Source organism: Cucurbita moschata, unplaced genomic scaffold, assembly GCF_002738365.1.
Source record: "Cucurbita moschata cultivar Rifu unplaced genomic scaffold, Cmos_1.0 Cmo_Scf00042, whole genome shotgun sequence".
NCBI classification, from domain to species: Eukaryota; Viridiplantae; Streptophyta; class Magnoliopsida; order Cucurbitales; family Cucurbitaceae; genus Cucurbita; species Cucurbita moschata.
The window spans coordinates 344,115-346,500 of record NW_019268558.1 but is presented as its reverse complement, the minus strand read 5'-3'; the positions used below and the strand labels follow the sequence as shown (position 1 = coordinate 346,500).

Here is a 2,386-nt window from a genome sequence, read left to right as displayed (position 1 = left end):
TTTTTTTTTTTTTTTTTTTTTTTTTTTGTAGGATTCAACTATAACCCGACAGTTCACAATGTGGTGGCAGTGGACGACGGGGGTATAGAAGCTGCATAGCTCCAAGTGGCGCCAAAGTGTTCAATTCAGGCAAGGATGAGATCGTGCTTTCAACAGGACACAGCTCTTCATATGCACCACGCTAGGGCACTGCCAAGGTGGAATGAAAATTACTATCAATTCCCTCTAGTTCTCGACCACCCCGTCTCGATTACACGTCGATCTCGATGTAAATGTTCTAAGTCGTAATTTTATAAAAATACCGATATAACGATGATTTGGAAACATTGTGGAAATAAAATAATTGATAATAATTAAGCGTGGTTATATGTATTTCTTATTATGTTTTCTCTTTGTTTATTTATTTAATTTTTATAAATATGTTTAAATTAAATTTATAATGGATAACACTACATTGAAAATAATTAGGATAATAATGTTAATGCACTAAATTGTTCTATTTTTATAAATTAATATAAATAAAAAAGGGGTATATTTGCTAAAATTATATCTACTAATAACTTATATCAACCTAATGCAATATTTATTAAAACTATTATTTATAATAAAATAAGTTAAATTTATTTATTAAATAATTTAATACAACGGTATAAGTATTTAATTTTTGATAGTGATGCAAATTTAAAATAAAAATATTATTTAATGATTTAAAGTTAATTAATTTAATGCTTATAATTGATAATAATTTGTTCACTAATTAGTAATTTAATTAACGGTTCAAATTTCTAACCAATATAGAAAGAGAGATAATTAATTATATAAAACAAATATAAATATTATTTCTTGTGATTTATATAAATATAAATAATGGAATCATTAGGGATCTTGTTTTAGAATCAATGATGGATTGTATAGTTTGTAAAGTTTTTTTTTTTTTTCTTTTTCTATTTTTAATATTTAGAAATCGCATTCGAAATTTTTTATAATTATTTAAATATATATTCTATACATTAACTATGATTGTGACTTAAGAAAATTATCGTCATAATGCATCATCATATTTAAAGCATGCATTTCATCTTAATATGGAATAACGTCATATTAAGAAATTTCATAATCTTACATCTTACATCGTCATGTTGTCATGCATCGTCGTCATCATATAATATCATCATAGAACATCATATGATATCATATGACATTATCATATAACCCAATCATGTCATCATAAGTTATACATTATACATCATCATCCTATAATATGGTCACAACGTCATAAATATAAAGCATAAATGACACATACAAGAGCCACGAGCCACGTGTCATCATGCATCAAACAAGTCGTCAAACCTATCTGATAGTAAGACCACTTACTTGGTTGGCCTTAGCCTGCATTTCTTTAAATTCGCGTACGCTTGTCTTCCGTCCCTTGAAGTTGCTCCAAGTATCGTCGGGAGTCGTTTCTTATTAGGAGGTCCATCTCCTTTCATTAGTATTTAGCATTTCTAATCTATTTAACTTGAATTAGGGAAATAGAGCATTATAACGACCTCAGTTACCTTAATTTATTTTATTTTTGGAACATGACTAATATTTTAAATGTTTATTTAAGAAAATGAAAATTATTGTCGAAAAATCATTAAAAAAATGTTATGTTTTTTGGAATCTTATTTAGAATTTAAATACTTAGAAAAATGGATTTTATGGTAAAGAAATGATAAAAGAAAACTAACACCATTTTTAAAATTGAAAAATTAAATAGTCGTCAATTTATTTAAGAATGTATAAAATAATAATTAAAAAATATATATCTTAATTGAAAGGAAAGTCAAATTTATTCTATATTTGAAAAAAAAAATTAGTTAAACTTTTGACATTTTTAAAATACATACTAAATTTATGTGAGGGTAAAATTGGTTGAAAATAAACTTTTTTTTTTTAGTACTTGAAAAAAGCCTATAGAGTTTTAAATTATTTTCTTTTAATGAAATTTGATTAAAGAAAGGAGTGGTTACCCTAATGAAATTTGATTATTATTATTATGATTTTGTTAAATTTAAATTGATCCAAAATCAGCTTGATGGTAGAAATGTCCATGGAGCAGGGTGGAGACGAAAATTTGTTCCCCATCTCCGTCCACCAACAGTGAGTTGAACCCGATTTATGAAGGGAGAGTACCTGTTTCGAGTTTAAGATGAGTTTTATGGTTTGGCTTTAAAATTTCATATTCTAAATTCTCTCTCTGCCGGGTATGAAATTGATCGTGGTTGATTGGTATAGACTCGTTAGAGGACAATTTACACTTAGGAAGGATTCGTGAACCAAGAGGGACTGTAGAAGGAGATTGAGTTTGGAAATGTAAGGTACGATTTTGGAGTTTTGAGGA

General features: G+C 27.1%; 1 protein-coding gene across 1 annotated transcript in view; it reads left to right on the top strand.

Annotated features, from left to right (window-relative positions):
• Positions 1–134, top strand: part of LOC111433464 (chemocyanin-like) — a 1,171-nt gene extending 1,037 nt beyond the window's left edge. The window contains exon 2 of the mRNA XM_023070517.1: positions 32–134. Coding sequence (XP_022926285.1) covers positions 32–99 — 68 coding nt within the window. The 3' untranslated portion in view covers positions 100–134. The remainder of the gene's footprint in view (positions 1–31) is intronic.
• Positions 135–2,386: the final 2,252 nt, after the last annotated feature.